Source organism: Odocoileus virginianus, chromosome 5, assembly GCF_023699985.2.
Source record: "Odocoileus virginianus isolate 20LAN1187 ecotype Illinois chromosome 5, Ovbor_1.2, whole genome shotgun sequence".
Lineage (NCBI taxonomy): Eukaryota > Metazoa > Chordata > Mammalia > Artiodactyla > Cervidae > Odocoileus > Odocoileus virginianus.
Window position 1 is genome coordinate 63,463,407 of NC_069678.1, and position 19,898 is coordinate 63,483,304.

General features: G+C 35.5%; 1 protein-coding gene across 2 annotated transcripts in view; it reads right to left on the reverse strand.

The window, feature by feature from the left end:
* Window positions 1-19,898, reverse strand: part of ALG6 (ALG6 alpha-1,3-glucosyltransferase) — a 52,484-nt gene that overhangs the window by 9,719 nt on the left and 22,867 nt on the right. For both annotated transcript variants that reach the window (XM_020885571.2, XM_020885579.2), the window contains exons 4-12: window positions 18,996-19,085; window positions 17,734-17,822; window positions 15,090-15,172; window positions 14,359-14,423; window positions 10,598-10,783; window positions 9,730-9,865; window positions 7,818-7,903; window positions 5,959-6,043; window positions 2,771-2,841 (exon numbers count right to left, since the gene is read on the reverse strand). In XM_020885571.2, the coding sequence (XP_020741230.2) occupies window positions 2,771-2,841; window positions 5,959-6,043; window positions 7,818-7,903; window positions 9,730-9,865; window positions 10,598-10,783; window positions 14,359-14,423; window positions 15,090-15,172; window positions 17,734-17,822; window positions 18,996-19,085 (891 nt within the window). The remainder of the gene's footprint in view (window positions 1-2,770; window positions 2,842-5,958; window positions 6,044-7,817; window positions 7,904-9,729; window positions 9,866-10,597; window positions 10,784-14,358; window positions 14,424-15,089; window positions 15,173-17,733; window positions 17,823-18,995; window positions 19,086-19,898) is intronic.

Sequence of the window (19,898 nt, forward strand, 5' to 3'; positions counted from 1 at the left end):
AACTCAACAAGAAAAAGATAAACAACCACTTTAAAGCTGGGCAAAGGATTTAAATAACAGGCATTTCTCTGAAGAAGATATACATATTGCCCAACAAGGACATAAAAAAGATGCTCAGCATCATTAGTCATTAAGAAATGCAAATCAGAACCACAGTTAACCATTCCATACCTACTAGGATGGTAAAAATAAAAACTATAAACGCTGACAAGGTTGCAGAGAAATCAGAACCTCACACATTACTGGTGTGATGTGAAATGGTATAACTTCTGTAGAAGTTAATTTGGTGATTCCTCAATAAGTTTACAGAATTACTATGAGACCCATAAATTCCACTCCTAGGTATAAACCCAAGAGAACTGAAAATACGGGTGTATAAGCAGCACTATTCCCAATAGCCAAAAGGTGAAAACCCAAAATGTCCATCAACTGATGCATGGACAAACAAAATGTAGTATATTCATACATGCAATATTATTCAGGCACAAAAATGAATGAAGTCCTAATACATGGTACAACAGGGATGAACTCTGAAAATATTATGCTAAGTGAAAAGAGGATATCTGACAAAATGCCACATATTTTATGACTGCATTTATATGAAATATCCAAAATAGGCAAATTTACAAAGAAAGTAGATCAGTGGTTACAAGCATTAAGGGAAAGGGAGAATGGGGAATGACTGCTTAAAGAGTACAAGATTTCCTTTTTGGAAAGATTAAAATATTCTGAGTAGACAGTAGTGATCGCTACACAACACTGTGAATGCACTAATGGTGTATTTTCCCATATGTATGTAGCTTCCCTGGTGGCTCAGAGGGCAAAGAATCTGCCTGCAATGCAGGAGACCGGGATTCAATCCCCGCGTTGGGAAGATCCCCAAGGGAATGGCAGCCCACTGCAGTATTCTTGCCTAGAGAATTCTCATGGACAGAGGAGCCTGTGCGATCCATGGGATCACAAACAGTAGGCATGACTGAGCGACTAACACCTTGACTTTCTTTTCACTTTCGTGTATCTTTTAAAAAAGATCTATACTTGTCTTCAAGTCTTCTCTTCTTGTTATGTCTTAAACCCACCCTAATCAGGCTTCTCCCTGCATCACTCTATCAACACGAGCCGTTTCAAAGTCACCACTGACTTCCACTTCAGTACAACAGTCTATTCCTAACCCTCGTTTTATTTGACCTATTAACAGCATCTGATGCAACTGATCACCTCATTCTATTGTTCCCTGAATATATCAGGCATACTCCCATCTTAGGGCTTCGGCACTGGCTGTCTAGGATGTTACTCTCCTAGATATCCACTGGGCTATCTCCTCCAGTCCACGCAAATACCTCAGCAAGGTCTACCTCAGCATTCTCATAAAACTGCAACCTGCACTTGCTCCTTACCCATCTCCAATAACTCTCAACTTCCCTTAATCTCGTATCCTTTATGGTCTTTATTACCTTCTAGTACAATTTAATTTCTTATTTTTATTTAATTATTAGTGTCTGTCCTTGAGAATCAAACCTAAGAAAGTAGCAATTCTGTTATGTTTTGTTCACAGATATATCCCAAGTGCACAGAACAGTACCTGGCAGATAGTACGACCTCAATAAATATTTACTGAATGAAATATTTGTTTAATGGTAGATTAGCTGGGACCAGATCAAGAAGAACTTTTAATGTTAACTTTAAAATATTTGGTCAAAATTAAAGTCACTGTTATAAGTAATTAAAATACAGTTGTAGAGTCTGAACTCCCAGAAATTCAGGGACCACGAGCTAACCTGAATGGTCAGATTATAGGTTACAGATCAAGGACATTTCTACAGAGTAGAAATCCTGGGGGAAATTATACATGTGTGAAAGCAGCACCTCTCCAGTTTCATCCCCTGGCACTTGGGATTTGTGTGGGGTCAGCCGAGGCTTACACAACAGTGGTCAGATCTAACTCAAGTTTAGACTTTGGGGGGGTGAAATTATTCTGCCCTCTCGGTCTATAATTGTACAAGACTATTTTGTTCAGATGAAGGAAAGAGGCCTGCCACATAGGCCAGCTTACCATAAAGCTCTGCACTGAGGTTTTAGTCCAAAGCTCCACCTAATAAAAGCAATACTTCCTTCCACTAGTCATTGGTCATTTCATATATGTATCTTTCACAGGAACCTAGAAACACAGGGTGAGGGGTGGGACTGAGCTAGGACAGGATTCAAGTATTCCACGGTGTTCTGGGCAGTATTATTTTAATAGTGGGATAATATACCCCCAACTGCCACCCAATTTCTATGAAATCCGAAAAAAATTTAATGCTCCTAGATTTAGAGACTTCCATTAGAGTCTAAACAAAAGTCTTGACAGAACTAGAAAGGAGGCAACATATAAAGAAACCCCTAAAGAGGTTAACAGAGAGAACAAGGCTATTGAGTAGTAACGGAAATGAATGAAATGAAAAAGGCAAAGAGGACAAATAGGCTTCAACCAGAGTACAGCATCCTTAGAAGACCATTTTTATTAGCAAATACAAAATGAAAACACAGGAAGAAATAACATGTCAGAAATGATTCTATAAAATTTTATCAGTTTAAAGTATAAAGAAGTAAAATTTTAACAGGTCATCATTCTAAAAAAATGTGATTTTATGAAATAATTTTATGCAACTATATAACATTTGTATAGTTTTGATTTGCACTTAGATGATTATATGTAAGTATTAGATTCATGTATATATCATAAGCACATAATAATAAATAAAACCATACTTGAAACCTTTTTACTTACAGTGATACCAAAAGAATGGACTTTTCATGAACTTGGAAAGAAAATAAAAAGAATGATAGTGCACAGCTAACCTTTAAGGAAAAAGGACAGAAAATCAGATACAAAAACTTATAATAGCAACTTAAATATGAATCACATTAAAATCATTTCAAGTAAAATTTTAAAGTTTAATAAAGCTTCTAGCTAAAAGGAAAATTATATACAATTGTAAGAGGCATAATATTTTATTCAAATTTAATTATCAAAATATTTTGAAAATTAACTATTATAATACTTAACCATCTAAAACAAGTTCACTGAGTCTCAGTTATTAATAAAACTAGTAAATACTTCAGACACAATAATCATACCTCATCCTCCCTTGGAATCTCTGACAATTTAAAAAGTATGAAGTCAAGAAGGTCAAAATATGAAAGTGACCAATCTATTTGAGTGTTTTTAAACATGCACTTCAATAAAATATATAGTGTTTTATAAAGTAATCATTTGCTATCTGGGGTTTTAAATTAAAATGTAACTCTATCTTCAGGAGTTTATACTCTGCATATTAGACATCTATCTATATACACCCAATCCAATTGCTCAAGCAAAAAACCTGGTACTATCTTGTACATACTTCACATCCAATCCATCAGCAAATTCTACCTACACCATCTCCTAATACAATATTCACCCCACTTCTTTCCATTCCACCCTGCTGATGGTGGCAGAAGAGTGGTCTTAGCCATCCCCATCTTCCTCTTGGACCACTACAATGACCTCCTAAGTGGTAATGCTCTTGTCCCCTATAATCCATTCTCCATTTAGCCACAATATCAGATCATGTAATTTCCCTGGTTAAAATCTTCCAATAGCTTCCCATTACACTTAGAATTAAAATCTAAACTTCGACATAATCTGGGTCCTGCCGTCCTCTTCCAGTCTATTTCTTAATGTCTCCCTCACTCATTTCACATCAGTCATTTCACACTTGTCCCTTTAATGTCTCGAACATGCCAAACGTGTTCTTGCTTTAAGGAAAAAAAATTTACTTTTTATCAAGTCAGAGCCTAGATCTTCTTGTAATTGGTTCCTTCTGACCAGTCAATTTAGTTCAAGGCTCAAATGTCACTTCCCTAGAGAAGCATTCTTTTATTCAACCTAAAGTAGTGCTACCCTAACCAAACCCCACCAGCCCTCTTTTCACATAAGACTACTTTCTTCATAGTCTTCATTACGCCCAGATATTTTCCTATTAACTAATTCATTTTACTTATTGTCCTTGTGCCAACTAGCATGAGTGTCCCCAGTTAAGAAAGCAGGGATAATCAGCTGTCATTCACCGACATGCCAGAACCAAGAAGAGGACCTGGCACGTTACAGGGCACTTAAAAAAAAATACCTCTTGAAAATAACAGGTAAAAATCACTTGGCCACTATAGATTTATTAGTATCTGTACTACCAATTACCTCAATTATAGACCTATATTAAGAAATAATTCAATCTAGATTGAAAGGGAAACACTTTATAATGGGAAAAGTTTTCAAAGCTAGTCAAGAAGAATTTAAAACATCAACAAAAGTACCTCACTACATTTTATTTTTAAACACAATGGTTGGTATTAAAACACAGCAAACAAAATTAGGAAATTAACAGAAAGAAAATGTTTTTTTCTGCTTTTAATCCTAAAAGTAATCATCTCTAACAATGCAACAGTTATACCAACACTGAAATTCCATTTCAGCACCTTTGAAATATATAGTTATTTAGCATAGAAAATAAAATTTTACATAAGCTTGCAAATATTTCAAGTTAGGCCTACTGAAGACATCAGAATATTACTAACCACATCCCTCCTATTCTAAACATCCAACAGAATATTAACTATGATGACTTACTATGCTCAGAGTTCATCCTCCTAAACATCCAATAGAATATTACTATAAATGACTTTCTATGCTCAGAGTTCATTCACAGAAACAAACAACAGAAATCATCAATAAGAAAGTAATTTTTTAAAACAGAGGAACATGAAACTATGATTCTTGCACTGTGGAAATGATAGGCACTTTTGAAATACGTGACTGATTGCTCTGCTCTGGCTTGTTTTTAGAATGCACTGTAAGTGGCAGTCCCAGAACTGAAACCCTAATTTCTAAAATGTTGTCCCTTTAGAGAATTCCCTGGCAGTTCAGTGGTTAAGACTCCACACTTTCATGGCTGAGGGTATGGGTTTGCTGTCTGGTTGGGGAACTAATATCCTGCAAGCCATAAAAAATAAAACATTGTCCCTTTAGAAGTCCACTATTTTCATAAACTAAATTTTCTTGACATTTTAAAAAGATAGTCTTTAAATGGCATTTTATAGACCAAGGTATATGGAACCAATTTTATATACACCACAGAAATACAGCCAGGAGGAATTTATAAACCCACTCAAAGAAACCCAAAATGTAGAATATATAAACAGTCCATGTTCCAACTGACACAAGTCATCTTCCTAAAAGGGAGATCTGTCCCCTTTCCTCCAAAATCTTTTCTGCTCCTCTTGCACACAAATCAAACCCCAAATTATTCAACCCAATATACAAGGTCTTACACAATTTGATCCTTTCGGACTCTTCTCTCTCCCTGTATTCTATCCTAACCTCGACACACACACCCCTACATAAAAGTCACACAAATCTCATTGGTTAACAGTTGTTCCCAGATGATTCCTTATCCTTTCCCACATCTGTACCTTCAAGGTCTTCCTCCTGTCTTAAACACCTAATCCAAATCTTGCTCAGTTGTCAAAATTTGGCTCCAGTCCCACTTGCTTTAAGAAACTGTCTAAAATCTGCCCTCAAATTAATGTCTCCTTTTCCCACACTATCATCACACTCCATTGTACCTGACAGAACTTAATGCCCCAGCTTTATAGCATAATAGTTTAAACATGTCCATCACCACTGTTTTCTTCTCTGCATTCCCTTACTGACCAACACGAGGAAATTAAATAGTTGAATTAAACTGAAAGATTCTGATTGCTCAGCCTACTCCAAAACAGCACCGAAGTGTGTCAAATGCTCAGTAAATGTTTGCCAAATAAATGAATGTCTTATATCTCAATCCAATAAATCCTGTTCAAAGCAGGAATATAATTATTTATATTTTTAAAAGATCAATTGTGGCAAGAATTAAGTATCTAAAGTTATAAGAAACTTACCAGAGTAAATCTGAATCCTTTAGGAGAGGGGTGAAGTGTCAATTTTATACATGCAGGAAGCAGGCTCAAAAACGTAAAACAAAAGCTAAAAAATTAACAAAAATCAAACATTTTTTAAGATGTAAGGATCACATTACTTATCAACTTGAATTGATTTCTAGTTAAAAGTTTTTTTATGTATTAAATAATAAATTCAAGACCAAATGACTAAATAAAATCCATACACTGAAATATGTACACACTTTAATATGTATGTGATTATATAATACAGAATAAAACACTGTAGAACTAAATATTGCTTATGTTATTTTAGTATTTAATATCTATTCTGGGAAAGATACAAAGATAGACAGCTAAAAGTCAATCAACAAACACTCAAAACAAATATCATGGACCCAATGAACATGACTGAGCAAACTTCAGGAGAGTGAAGGACAAGGAAGCCTGGTGTGCTGCAGTCCACGGGATCGCAAAAAGTCAGACACAACTTAGTGTCTGAACAACAACAACAAAACAAGAAAATAAAACTAGGTATAAAGAAACAATTCTGTATTTGTTACACATTCATAAAATTTACTCACAAGAAAACCTCATTAGCCCTCATTTCACAGAAGTCGATTATCTGATTTTCAACCCAAGGTAAATCACAGAGAACAAATTGGAAAGGGAATGGGAAACTGCCAGAGCTTCTTGTGATGACTGATGGGCAAGGAGGAGAAAGAACTCAGCAAGAAGCACAGTCGGAGCCACTTAGTACCAAGGCAAACAGCCTTTGAAAGCCCTGAAAACAAGAGTTAAAAGGCAAAATAATAACTGATTTTCCCACTTGAGGTGGCTTTGTGGCTTGTCCGCTTTACTAGTCTGCTTCCTATTAAGGTGGGCCACAAAGGATATTCTTCAAAAGAACAGGAGGAGAGAGGCAGGCGGCATATACACACACACCCCTCCCAGTCATTCAAGCAATGATGGTGCTGCTGGAAAGAGAAAGTCCCTTTTCAACTGACTTTAAACTAATCAAAAGGGTGCTATCTTGGGTCTGGATCACTTGGAAGCCTTTAAAACAAGGCTTAGCAGACTTCCCCAGTGGTCCACTGGTTAAGAATCTGCTTGCCAATGCAGCGGACATGGGTTCAATTCTTGGTTCCAGAAAGATCCACAAGGTGCACAGCAACAAAGCCCTTGCGTCACAACTACTGAACCTGCGCTCTAGAGCCCGCGTTCTGCAACGAGAAGCCACCTCAACGAGAAGCCCCGCTCTTCACAACTAGAGAAAGCCAACGTGCGGCAAGAGAGACCCGGCGCAGCCAAAAATAAGTAAAAATAAACAAAAAACTTAAATACTTTATTAAAAAAGTTATAAAGGCGGCTTAGGCTTTACCTGAGCTTAGACTCCAAACAGCAGTGGGCGGGGGAAGGGAGGAGGAGGGGGGGGGATTGGCACAGCGCTTCCTTCCCCAGATACCCTCTCCTGAATGCCGGCCTTGTGGACTTCCTGCTGGCTTAGCCAGCCCCCACAACTCTATCAGCCAATTCCTCCTAATGAAGTCACACGCACACACAGTGACCTACTACTCATTTTACTTCTCACCCAGACTGCTACACCACTGAAACTCATGATTCTTCAAGGTCATGGTACATCATGTTTACTCTGTTTAAGGACGAGGGAAATAGTAACAATAACTTTCACATAAAATGTTTCAAATAAAAAACTTCTGTTATATGGCAGCATAAGCTTACGTTATGTGGATGATTCACTAATGAAGATTACCTTACTCCTATGATGCCAGATGAGTGAGGTATTGCCATGACACTTTAGGAGTAGCTTATAAAACACTATATACAAACTTCGTGTCTCTTACCTGATCATTATCTGGATATGATGTGGCAAAATATCCCTGATCTTGAGAAAGACACTGAAGCTGCACCAGATATTGGCCACTTTATCCTTAAAAGGAATTTGTTAGTTTTACCTTCCAGTATGATTAAAAGAAATATTAAACTCCACAAAGTACATCCCATAATCTCTAAAGAGATAAAACTTTTGGGTCATGGGAAGTGTTTGCTCATAATTTCATAACTAAGCTGATTAAACCCTCCAAAGAACACACACACATTCAAACAATGGGAACTTTCATTTTTTTGCATAGGAGGTGATCTAAATCACTAGTCAATCATAATTTAGATGCTCCCCAAAAATACTTAATATTTTTCAAAGAGCAGCACATTATCCCTAAACACTGTTATTCATCTTTGGAAATTTATCTAAAAAATCTTTTTGTATTCTAATTGTATTCTGATTTGTAGAATGCATGTTGTTTGACCCATTTACCACACGCCTACTAGCAATGATGAGTCAACTATTAATGAATCAACAGGTTTAAAGACATTAGCAATTGTGCTAGAATAACTTTCAAAATCATATTTGTAACTACAGTTCTCTGATCATGAAACCCATCCTCTGCAAAGCTGCTTAACTCACAGCTATGTAGGCACAACATCAAGAAAGTGACAATCACTGACAACTGTACCATCCTACTTCCTTCTGTTGGGCCAATGAAATTGCTCTTCAGATTTTGAGGGCAACAAGTGAATGAGGTGACCAACAGCACCATAAAAATGCATGACACTCATTTTTATAATCACCATGAAAAACACCATTTCTGAAACAGAAGGAAAGGCAAAGAACCAGGCAGCTTACGTGGAGAACTAAACTTTTCTTTATATAAGTGTTAAGGTTAGACGATATATAAAGAAGTTAGGAACACAATTCTGAGTTCAAACTACAGCTCTGCCATATGCACTAGCTATATGAACCTCTGACCTCAGTTTTCTGATCTGTAAGAATGGGTATATATAGCTATCTCATCGCTATGGCTAAGGATCAAATAAGATTACATGTGAAGTGTCTGGTACCTAGTAAGTGGTGGTGATGGCAACAGTGATTGTTTATGATTATCAGTATGGTCACCATCATTATCCCAAGTGACATACAAGGCATACGTTTCTGTTCCTTCACAACACCAAATTCTCTTAGTCTCTTTCTCTTCCATCCACAGATTGACTGAAAGATATTCTACAGAATTTTATATATTCAAAAATTAGAAAGATGCATATGCTTCTCTAATTCTTTTTAAAAGAAATATTTATTCAAAAGCAAATTATCTATAAATATGTTGTCTCTAACTTTATTAAAAGACCTTTTTGTTTCAGAAAAATGGTTTGTTTAATTTAATTACTGACTCTAAATCAAATTATCCATGCAATAAAAGTTTAACAAGACTGATTAAGCTAGCATTAAATGAAATGAAATGAATGATTCTCATTAAAAATTACTATGGATGAAGGTTATACATCTCATAAGGAATTATGAGATCTTTCTGAAGCAAACATGATTATTAGTTTAATAAATAATTTCCTAGGACTAAAAAGAGAATACAACCTACCCTGCCCAAAAAAAAAAATCACAAAACTGTTAACTTTGTAGCTGCAACTTTTCATGCTGTCTTTCACTATGGACTCTATTTCATTAGAAAAATGTATAACTGAATTATGGATTTCATGGAGGCATAAATACTACCTACTCATGTAATGTACTAGAACATTCCAGCTGAGCTAGAGGTTGTGCACCAGGTTAAATAACTGGCAAGGAATGACTGCAGGACGAGAGCAGCTGAAGTCACTATTCCTTGTGAGTATTCTACATTAAATCCTCAAAGGTCACAGAGAAAGGCCTGTAACAGGAAGGAGTGAGAGAAAAGTCTTTAAACATGCCTCAAATAACCCACGATCAACTGGAAAGAGTCTTCTTAGAACTTGCAAGGTTTGTTCCCTTTCTGTAAAGAATGGCAGCCAGCAGAGAACGAAGGAAGCCACGACAGTACAAGTCAGCTTAATTAATAACACCAACCTGGAACACAAAAGGAGGGAAATAGTAAAATAAAGAGAGGTTAGTAATTCTGAGAAATCAATCAGTGGCTCACTAACTATAATAAATGAAAATGTACAGTAATAATAAATCTATGCCACCAACACAGGTTTAAGATGAATGAGAATCTACTTAAATCACGGTTAAGGAATTTACAACTGTTAATATGTGCAATTCCCCAACAAAAAGACTATCACCATCTTTATTAACATTTAACTTAGATGCCACTCCTATGCAGCCATGAAGAAAAATGTCAAACTGGGATGTCTTTCTAGTAAGTATACAACATGCTCTAAAGGGATGAAATCCTACAACAATGTTCTACCAAGCCAATCCACATTACCTCCAGTAAATACACGTATTTTAAAATATTTATTTATTGGCCACAATGCATAGCAAGCGGGATCTTAGTTCCCCAACCAGGGATCAAACCTGTAGACTTCCCCTACAGTGGAAGTGGAGAGTTTTAACCCCTGGCCCACCAGGGAAGTCCCTATAAATATTCATTGATCAAAATATTTTTCTCATTAGAAAGATTTAAAATAAAATAGTATAGAACATAACAATCTCTCTTTCCATTCACCCCACAGCCACCAACACATTAATAAGAAATCACCAGGAGGCAAAGTAAAAGACCACCTTCCTCCCAGGTAAGGATGCCAAATAAATTAGCTGAGGTAATTTTTTGAATTCAGCTATTTAAAAGCCACTCACCCCTTTCCTTTGAGGCCTTTTTTAAAACACTTGCCAAGTAAAAAACAAAAAAATGGCAAGGAGTGGTAAAGTTCCATCTGCTTATAGTTTATAGCTAAGCAAAATGCCAGGGACCCTAGCAGGTCCCAGTCATAAGATACTCCAAGAACACCCCACAAAGCAAAGCCGAGACTCACAGAATTATATATGTTCTCATGTCAAGGAAATCATCTCAATAATTAAAGGAGATTTTGCATTTTAAAGAACATTTTACTTACGTGATTCTGTAATAATATGTATAATCAAAACAATTTCTAAATAAAAGCTGAAAGTAATGAATTGGTAAACAAATTTGAAATTATATATAGTGGTCTCAAATATATTAAATCTACTACTAAACAGAGTGACTGATTTGTTTAGATTTAAAAGAACTCTAAATAAGTAACACATAGCTTTGTTTTCTGCTGGGTTATTTTACAGTATTATTGTAACAACGTACCAAAATCAATGCTCCAAAAGTTAAAAATACACAAACACACTGAACTTACTAATATCACTATCCTCCCTCTATAATATGCATCAATAATATAAATTAATACATGTGCTTGATTGGAAATTAACAACACTGCTACGTGAAAACAGTATCACAACTAGATTTTCAGTTGAAAATGGTGAGCTGAGCACTCCTGTTTACCTCCTCTCCTTTCTGAGACCCCCTTAAAATGGGGAATTTTTTTAAGTATACATCTACAGCCATAAAGAGAACAGGTATGGGTTATAAGAGATAAAGATTTCAACCCATCTGTAGAAGACAGAAAGAGGACAGAGAAGTGGCAACCAATAAAATACACTAAAAGAGGCCACAGTTTAGTGAACACAAAGAGGAAGCTCAGGTTAGCAAGGAGCCTAGCCACCCTCAGAGAACTCTGGAAACAAGTAGGTTGGAGTACTTGAGAATGTTGAAAAGAAAACAAGAGGATTAATTGAAAATTCCAAATGGAGAAGTCATATCCCACCTCATGCCTCTGCAAAGATTATCTGGGAGCCAAAGCATTTACTCCTGGGCAATGAAAAAAAGGAATATTTCTCTCCCTCAAAATGGAATAAACTATTCAAGCAACTAGTGCAGAAGTTAACACCACAGTGCAAATTCCTCCACACTGTGACATTTAAGGATCCCAGAGGCTGGCCAGAACCCTACCATGTACCCCATAGTGGACTAAAAGTATGGAGAGCTCACATGCAGCTTTCTCTTCTGCCTTATTCTTAGAATAAACACATCTGGATCAAACAGACATTTAAGGAACACCTATGACAGAAAAGGGCTTTCCTGGTAGCTCAGCTGGTAAAGAATCCACCTGCAAAGCAGGAGACCCTGGGTCAGGAAGATCTGCTGGAGAAGGGATAGGCTACCCACTCCAGTATTCTTAGGCTTCCCAGGTGGCTTAGATGGTAAATCCGCCTGCAATGCAGGAGACCTGGGTTCAATCCCTGGGTTGGGAAGATCCCCTGAAGAAGGGAACAGCTACCCACTCCAACAGTCTCACCTGGAGAATTCCATGAACTGTATAGTCCATGGGGTTGCAAACAGTCGGACAAAACTGAGTGACTTTCACTACTACTATGACAAAAAAGGACCAAAGTGCAAAGGAGAAAAGACTGACCTAGGAGAATAGAAATAATTCACAGAACAAAGTGGGGAAGAAAGTAAATTGAAATTTAGCATATGCTTAATAAATGAAGTTTAACAGAAGTGTTAGATATAAAGCAAGATAATCTTCAAAAATATAAAACAAAGACAGATGCTCAAGATGGAGATGAAAGATCTAATACCTATCTAACAAGCTTCAGAAAAAAAGGGAATTATTAAAAAAAATTATTCATGAGAATTTCCCAGAACTAAAGAACATGAGTCTTCAAAGTGAATGATCCATAGGGTGTCCAAAACTACTGTCAAAAATGCCTCTGCCCAAACTAATATCAAATTTCAGAGCCCAAAAAGTAAAAAACAGTAATAACAAAAGCAGTAGCAACAATACAAATAATAAGAGCAGTAAATACTTACATGGTATTTAGCACCTCCCAAGTAGTGTTTTAAATGTTTAACAAATGTGAATTCATTTAATTCTCAAGAAGCTTAAAAAGTAGGGTTCTTATCATCTCCATTTTACAAATGAGGAAAATAAAGTAAATAGTGGTTCAAAAAGTGTGTTCCTACAAAATGACATAATACCAAAAGCTTCAAGAGTTTGATTCAAGTCACAGAGAAGACGCCACTACAAATTTACCAGAATGGCTAGAAGGAAAATAACTGACAACTGTTGAGGATGAGCACCTACACTATTGCTCACAGGAGTCTCACTTGCTAGATTATGCTTAAAAACCATATGAGAATACTTAAAATTAAACAGGTGCATACCCTATAACTCAGCAATTCCACTCATAAGAAATATATTTACATGTGTACAAAGAGATCCTTACAAGAAAGTTCAAAACAGCATAGTTTTATCATAGCCAAAACCTGGAAACACTCCAAATGTCTATCAGTAATAAAATCATGTGTACTCACGCAGTGGAATATTACAAAGCAGTGAGAAAGATAAGAAACTACAACTACAGAGAACTACATGAATAACTCTCACAATGTTGAATCAAAAACACCTCACACAGAGGAATACCTACTGTGCTGTCTCTTCTATAGTATATTCAAAAAAGAGGGAGAACCAAACTACAGTATTAGCAGCCGGTATGTGGCTATCTTTGAGAAAGGAGGAGGGAGAAGTACTAGGTCAGTGTACAGGGTCATTTTGGATACTAGCAATGTTCTATTTCTTGACATGGATAACAGCCAATTCATTTATGTTTTATGTATTTTTCTGAATGAATGTTAACATTTCAAAGTAAATATAGTTTTAAAAAATCTTATAAACAACTTCATGTTTCCTTTCTTTATCTCGGTGTTCTTGATATTATTAGACTATCTGAAAGCCATGATTCTACAAAGTCAAAAAAAAAAAGAGCTCAATTAGGAAAGTGGACAGAATAAAAAACATGGTGGAAGCAACTACATATTTGAATATCTTTCATAAGTCTTTTGACATATATGTATTTTAATTTTATTACTAAAATAGACTAGAGACAAAAGGAAAAATGGTTAATTAAGCAATCGTGGTATGGATTTTTTTTCCTTTGGGACAGATGGAGACAGACAGCAATATTTAATACATTAGAAGACAAACTGGAGAGCCATGTACAGATTTTATCAACTTTCCTCTACAATTTGTTTATTTGAATGTTCCTTATTTTAGGTACCAAAAATTAAACACACAAAATCCACATAGATTTAATCATTAAATTTTAGTTTCCTGAAGCTTCCAGCTACCACTATCTGTTAGAAAAACACTTTGTTTTAAAAACTCAAAAACTGGAAGTCTTTTTGTCAGTGTCAGATAATGTTTACAAAAGATAGAAGATGTTTTACCTTTTTAGTATTAGGAGAGCATCACTGTACTTGGCATTCTTTTTCTAACTTTCCAGAAGAGCTAATCAGTTACCAATGTTCTGTTCTCAAGCCAAATGAGTGTGAAAAAGCATTTCTACTTTTAATAAATCTGAACTTTACCTTTCAAGTAAACACTTGGTGAAGAGATACTTTTGTCATTTTTAAAAGGTTTATATAAGCAAGAACCCCAGTAAATAAGACATTGTAGAAGACAACATTATACAAACAGCCTAGATTTCATGATGTGCATCTAACTTCATTTAGAATCAGTAAAGGATACTGAAAATGTCCATAGTCTATAAGAATAAGGCCTGGGTACAGCAATATGCATAATGCACTAGCAATCTGTAAACAAAATTATGAAAACAAAAAGAAAATTATTATGAAATAAAGTAATCTGTTACTTGAGTCAAACTGGGTAAATGCATAGTTTCATTTAACACAGTAAGCAAATGTTCCATTCTTACCTATTTATCAAAATATATCATTTTTATAAAACAACTCTTTAAATACTGAAGTTTTCATGGAGGTGACATAGCATACTCCAGTAAAAATGAAAAAAAAAATCACTAAAAGGTATTTGTTAGAGAAAGCACTTTTAGATATACAAGTCAGATAAATTAATCTAATAATTAATCTATATAAAATGACCAAAGAGAATATTCATTAACTGTGAATATGAGAATATATAGCAACTTTTCAAAATGCCTTTCAGTTGTCATTCTCCCAAGCCAACCCAACATTCAAATTTACCAGTTAAGCAATAAATTTAGCATGCTGTGTAACTCAGAAGTATAAAACTTCTAAAATTCAGTGCCTCTTATTACTACAGTTGGGCATTAAAATAATTACTCTAAGATAAGTTAATGTTTCTAAATGAAAATTAATTGACAGAAGATATACTGTTCCCTATTATCTATTCCCAAAAGCATAGCTTCCTTAAGCTCTACATTAATAGCTAAGCTAATAAAACATTTCAGAGATGAAATGTCAGGTTACTTCAAAACTTACCTTTTTCTTAGTTGAGACTTCTTTTAAACAACAACAGTACAGAACCACTGCAGGTATGTATATCAACAAATCAGCAATTAACACTGAAAAAACAAACAAATGATTTTAAGCGAGAGTCCATCAGGATTCACTATAACCTATTAATCGCCTCCCTCCAACCTTGAATGGGAATTCTATTAACACAAGGTTGGTATCCACTCTGGAGAAGGCACTGGCACCCCACTCCAGTTCTCTTGCCTGGAAAATCCCATGGACGGAGGAGCCTGGTAGGCTGCAGTCCATGGGGTTGCTTAAGAGTCAGACACGACTGAGCGACTTCACTTTCACTTTTCACTTTAATGCATTGGAGAAGGAAATGGCAACCCACTCCAGTGTTCTTGCCTAGAGAATTCCAGGGACAGGGGAGCCTGGTGGGCTGCCACGTATGGGGTCGCATAGAGTCGGACACGACTGAAGTGACTTAGCAGCAGCAGCTACCCACTCTGGACGAGTCCTTTCCACATGGAGCCCTTTCCATTCCCTTCACCTGTGCCTAATTTCAATTGATAGAGGACTAGAAAGTGTCTTAATTTCCTCTAATAAATTCACACATTAAATTAATTAAATGTATCTAATTCTCTCTTTGCCCTGACCTGGATTTAAAAATTAAGAATACTCAAAGCAAGGGAAGTAAACTTTTATTTTCCCCTCAATATCTATATGCTCCAAATTTCCTGATGTGAACAATACCTCAAATGTGGAGATGCATAGGAGAATCTTTTTAAATGTAAATATTTATAAAAGTTCATAAATTTTTACTAATTAATGCATACAAAGAGCTTAAAAGGCTGAGATGAAGAAGAAACTGAAAAAAAGTGGGAAAAAAATAAAGCAATTCATAATTCTGAATGTTCAGTCCTTTCAGAACAAAGAAAAACTAATATATTAAGTTCTTCAACAGTAAAACATAGCTATCCAAAGACCCTATTTTTTTCTTGTACCAGAAAACATATATTTAAGTTCAAGAATAAGGTAAACAATAGTAAACTATCAGTGTTAGATGCATGCAATCTATTTTCATCCCCAGATTCTACATTTAAGATGATACTGAAAAGGTGGAATATATTCAAAGGAGCACAACCAGAGGCCTCAAAACCATAATTACATTCAAGAAACTGGTCATCTAATAAGAGCTGAAGTATCTAAGAATGTTTAACCTGGAGAGGAGATAACTTCACATGTCTGTAAGGTGTTAGGTATAAAAAGGATCAGACTTGTTCTGTGTGGCCCAAGGAAACAGAACTTCATATGACTAGTGAAGGTTCAAGATAAGAAGGAAATTTCTATTAATTGGAGCTCTTTGAAAATAGAGCAGACTGTGTCTAAAAGTCGTGAGTTTCCTCCAGATACAGGTACTGGCTCAGAAGCTAAATATCATGCGGTGAGTATGCAGTTCAGACAGGATTAAAGCATTTGGAGTCGGGGGGAAGGGAGTGGTGTGGGAGAGGGAGAGGCAATGCAGGTTCTCTCTTGGACCTGAGATTCTATCATGGGATGAATGGTAAAGAGAACAAATCTGACTAGATTTAGAGTAATTAAGGAAAAAACCCATAAAAGCCTAAGTCTTGTAAAGGTTTTTAAAAAATGTAGTCTTATTACTTTCAAATCTCAGCATACAATAAATGCTCAATAAATATTTGTTATAAAGATTAATATAGCAACACTACACAGCAATACAATGTATGATATACAACTGTTGTTGTTTAATTACAGTCATGTCCAACTCTTGTACAACCCCATGGACCAGGCTCCTCTGTCCATGGGATTTCCCAGGCAAAAATACTGAAGTGGGTTGCCACTTCCTTCTCCAAGGGATCTTCCCAACCCAACAACTGAACCTGAAGTTCCTGCATTGGCAGGTGGGCTGTTTACCTCTGAGCCGGTAGGGAAGCCCACACAACTCTACTTTACTTTAAAAGTAAAAGGGGGGGACTTCCCTGGTGGTCCAGTGGCTAAGACTCTGAGCTCCCAATGCAGGGGGCCTGGGGTTGATTCCTGGTCAGGGAACTAGCTCCCATATGCCACAACTAAGGCCCAGCAGAACCAAATATATATTTTTTTAAAAATAAAAAATAAAAGTGAAAGGGATTTATCAAAGCAAAGACCTAAACAATTAAAACTTTAATTCAGAGCTAACCAACTTCAGGTGAGCTATTAATATTACCCTCACTTTACTGGGTCTCAGTTTCTCAGCTTAAGAATAACAACAGTATTTTACCTCATTTGGATGTCCATATTATTAAGTGCGATAATAACAAATGTAAAGCACCCAAAATTATTCATTTCTACTTTTTTGTGTTTTAGTTTACATACACATTTGCTCAAACAGTATACATATATATGCATATGTATAATTGATTGATTGACTGATTTTCGCTCAGTCGTGTCCGACTCTTTGCGACCCCGTGGACTGTAGCCTACCAGGCTCCTCTGTTCATGGGATTCTCCAGGCAAGAATACTGGAGTGGGTTGCCATTTCCTTCTCCAGGGGATCTTATGTATAGTTACACAACTGTAAAAGTCAGTAAGGACAATAATAGAACCTGTCATCAGTTCAAAAAAATGTTTAATCCAATTTTACATTCAATATCTATTGCTCTTTTACCTGTTGCACGCATGAAGAGCTTATGTGCCTGACTCTCATATCCACGTGATGTATGGAGAGCAATCCAGTCTGGATTTATAAACTTTGCCCTGCAAATCAAAGCATATATACATGCACTTTATTCCCCATCGCTTTTAGCAATAAGGACACCTTGAGGACACATGAATCTATGTTGAGAAGTGGCCATTGCTTTTTTTTTTTTTTTTTGGCCATTGCTTTTATAAAGCAATAGTTAAGGCTTAACTCTTTGTATCTAACCATGTGAAACTGACCAAAGCTAAAAATCTCAATCCACCATGCTCACCTTCCAACAAACTCATGTAACATTTTAACTACAAGTCCTACCTTCATTATACTTTCAGTGTGAAAACAATCTAATGTGTCACCTTTTGTTTACTAAACACATACTTTGTAAACAGCAATATACTAGGACTGAGGATCATAGCTTTATAATTTATCATCTTTTCACTTATCATAATAGGCTATAATAGCTGTTAATCATAAATCATTGCATAAAACTGAACATAATTATTAAAGATAAATTAAGTTTTCAATCATATTACATTATCCAGAACACTGAAAAGTACAACTAGTTATCATGAAGTTTGGAGACATATTTTTTGTCCAGGAAGCTAATTTTTAAAAAATATGAAACAGTAAAATAAATAAGTTCAGAAGATACTGTGAATTTCTACTGACACACTGCAGTTCTGAGATGGAATACCACCACAGAGTAGAACTGGGTCTCCACCACACAGAAGCGCCTTATCGTCTATAAATCATGCCACGTCTGTAAAGGAAGGAATTCCAACCCGATCTTAAATCATAAGTGAAACACTGCTACTTCTAGTACTAGAAGTACCACAGTAGTTCTAGTTTCTAACTTGACTGGTTAATCACAATACCATTTAGACCTTTATTTTTCATTTACTTTGGGCCATTCCAGGAAAAAAGCTTTCCCATGCACAACTAACCGTATTAGATATATCTCTCAGTAAACCATGCATAATTGGTAACTTTTCTACTTCAAAACAAAGCTAGACTTTTTGCATCTTTTTCTAGCCTTTCTACCAAAAAGATTACGCAAATATTAAAACTCTGACAGTTAACTTTCCTACAAACCAATTATAAAGGCACGGTGCTCTACAAACCATAATACAATAATAGCTACAAACGATCTCTCCTCTAATCAACAAACTGTTCCTTACTACATCTGCTAAGGGCATAAATATGTAGAGTTATGTAAAGGAAGAAAAACTTACACATATGCACATAAAAAACTGTGATAAGCTGTAAGAGGTGGATAGTCCAATCCCCAATACTGTAAATTGTTATCACTGCTGTTAAAATACCTGGGGAAAAAAGAAAAAAAAAGCACCACTCCATCAGTCAATATTCAAGAAACAGACTTGTATTTAATATATCATGTCATTTAACTTAACATGAAAAAACATATAAGGTAAAAAAATCATCTAAATTTTTTCTTTTCCTCTTTTCTTAAAAATTTTTGTGAACTCACAATTAAAGATGTTAATGAGTAGTGTGACTAAATTATTATCTAAACCAAAGTACTCTTAAGAGTGAAAGAGGAAGCTATTAATAATTAAGCCATAACACTACAGGTAAACCAAGATTGTCACAGGCAAATTGGAACTTGTTGTCATTCTACTATTAGTAAACTTAAACAATGACTAATACTTATACAAAAGAAAATATGCAACAAAAAAGAGAATTTGCTTTTGACAGTCTAAAAATTACAGAAACAATGTGAAATCACAATTTTAAAAAGTAAAAAATTAATGTTAAAACCATATAAAGATTTGGTTTGCAAAGAAATACTGCATGAAACAGGTAGACTTATTAATATCACTTTGAACACAATTCAACCAACATTTAATGAGAGCCTATTACATGCAAAATTCTGTGAATTAAGGAAAAATACTATTTGTGAAATTCATAAATTAACAGGCTCTTCCAGTTGGTTAGAATGGGAAGAAACTACATATAAATACTGTGACTCAAGAAATGAAAATTTACATAGACTACATAGACTATAATAAATTTACATAGACTCCTTAACTATAATCTTTATAACTAGACAGCTTCTTCTATCCAATTAATTATCTCAATCATTAGAATAATTTATAATAATGGACACCAAACTA